At 40.6% G+C, this 1,353-nt stretch overlaps 1 protein-coding gene across 1 annotated transcript in view; it reads left to right on the top strand.

The window, feature by feature from the left end:
- The window catches only part of slc6a16a (solute carrier family 6 member 16a), an 8,052-nt gene extending 8,019 nt beyond the window's left edge, over nt 1-33 (top strand). The window contains exon 11 of the mRNA XM_030793557.1: nt 1-33. This exon is cut by the window's left edge and continues 312 nt beyond it. Within this exon, the coding sequence (XP_030649417.1) occupies nt 1-33 (33 nt within the window).
- The last annotated feature ends 1,320 nt before the right edge of the window (nt 34-1,353 follow it).

The raw sequence follows: 1,353 nt of genomic DNA, 5'->3' as shown, positions 1-1,353 counted from the left end.
GAGGAGGAGGAGGAGGAGGACACGGGGGTGTAAGGCGCGGAAAAAAAGAAAGAGGCGAGAGAGGAAGAGCGAACCCGTGAGACTGTGATGCTGAGAAAAAAAAAAGTGGGCAGGGTGAAGATAAGATAGATGGAATGATTCGTTTGCGGGGTCATAGAATGAGGATAGACACTCCTTTTTTTTTTTTCAATTGTTATACTAACGAACAAAAATGACAATCATATCTATTGACTTACCATGTTTCAGAAGAGGATGCTCCTTGTCTGAATGTTTCATCATTCAAACGTCATGACCTTCTGCACTTTTCATGATATTCAACGTTTATCACCTCAAAATCGTAAGTGCCCTCCGTGTAATATTATGTTTCCTCAGCGCGTGTCGGAATCGAACACGTTCAATTTTCACCGTTCAAGTCCACGAGTGCCTTGTTCACGACTTGTGACGTAAAGCAAACACTCCAACTAAAAAGTCTGAAGTCAAGTCAGGTGGAATTTCCCAGCTGTTTAGGGTTTTTGTTTTAGGATCCTATGGGAACCAGTAGCGTTTCTGTGAATACGTGCAGCACGAAAAAAGGAAGGGACCCGAAAATTGAACAGAGGTTCCTCACAGAAGAAGAACTTCTGCGAGCAGAATCACTGGACCATTATTTTTAAGGTACCATCAATGTCCAATATTTCAGATTTAAAAAACAAAAACACAAAGTCAAGGAGAAACACTGAGGCTTGAAGGAGTCCTCACCAAACACAGTGTACCAGGTGGGCCGTGACAGTGCCAACAACGCACCGGAAAAACAAAACCCTGCCCAGCCGCGGGATCTGTCCGGAGGGTAACAGAACTGGATGGATCTCGATGGTTTGTGATGCATCTCCAAATGTGAATGTGTTAAGTGAACTGGAGTTCAGTATTGGGGTGGTAGGGGGGATGGGGGTGGGGGAGGGTGTAGTTGATGTAAGAATGTAATACAAGTGAATACTTGCAATCTAAGCTCCAAAGTTTTAGGATCGTTTTAAAATAAATAAAGAAAGAAATTGTTCCCAAAACCCCCCCCCCCCCAAAAAAAGCTACATCACTTATAACCCGGTCTAAAAAAAATCCCCCCCTCCCCTTTTTTTTCAATTTTTTCTTTCTTTTTTTGACATAATTTTTTGGTGAATATTTTCTTTTTAACATTACAAGATTTTATGTATTCAGTTGTATTGTTCTCATTTCTCATTTAAGTTAGCCCATTGACTATCCAACAGCTACAACTGGTTGGACTGGGTAAAAAATACTGCAAAGTCAGTATTTAAAGTGAAACTTAATACAGTAAAATGATGATCTAATTAACGAACGAATATAACATTTCAATCACCT

This window comes from Chanos chanos, chromosome 16 (genome assembly GCF_902362185.1).
Source record: "Chanos chanos chromosome 16, fChaCha1.1, whole genome shotgun sequence".
NCBI classification, from domain to species: domain Eukaryota; kingdom Metazoa; phylum Chordata; class Actinopteri; order Gonorynchiformes; family Chanidae; genus Chanos; species Chanos chanos.
Note: the sequence above shows the minus strand (reverse complement) of the source record. Positions and strands in the feature narration are given on the sequence as shown.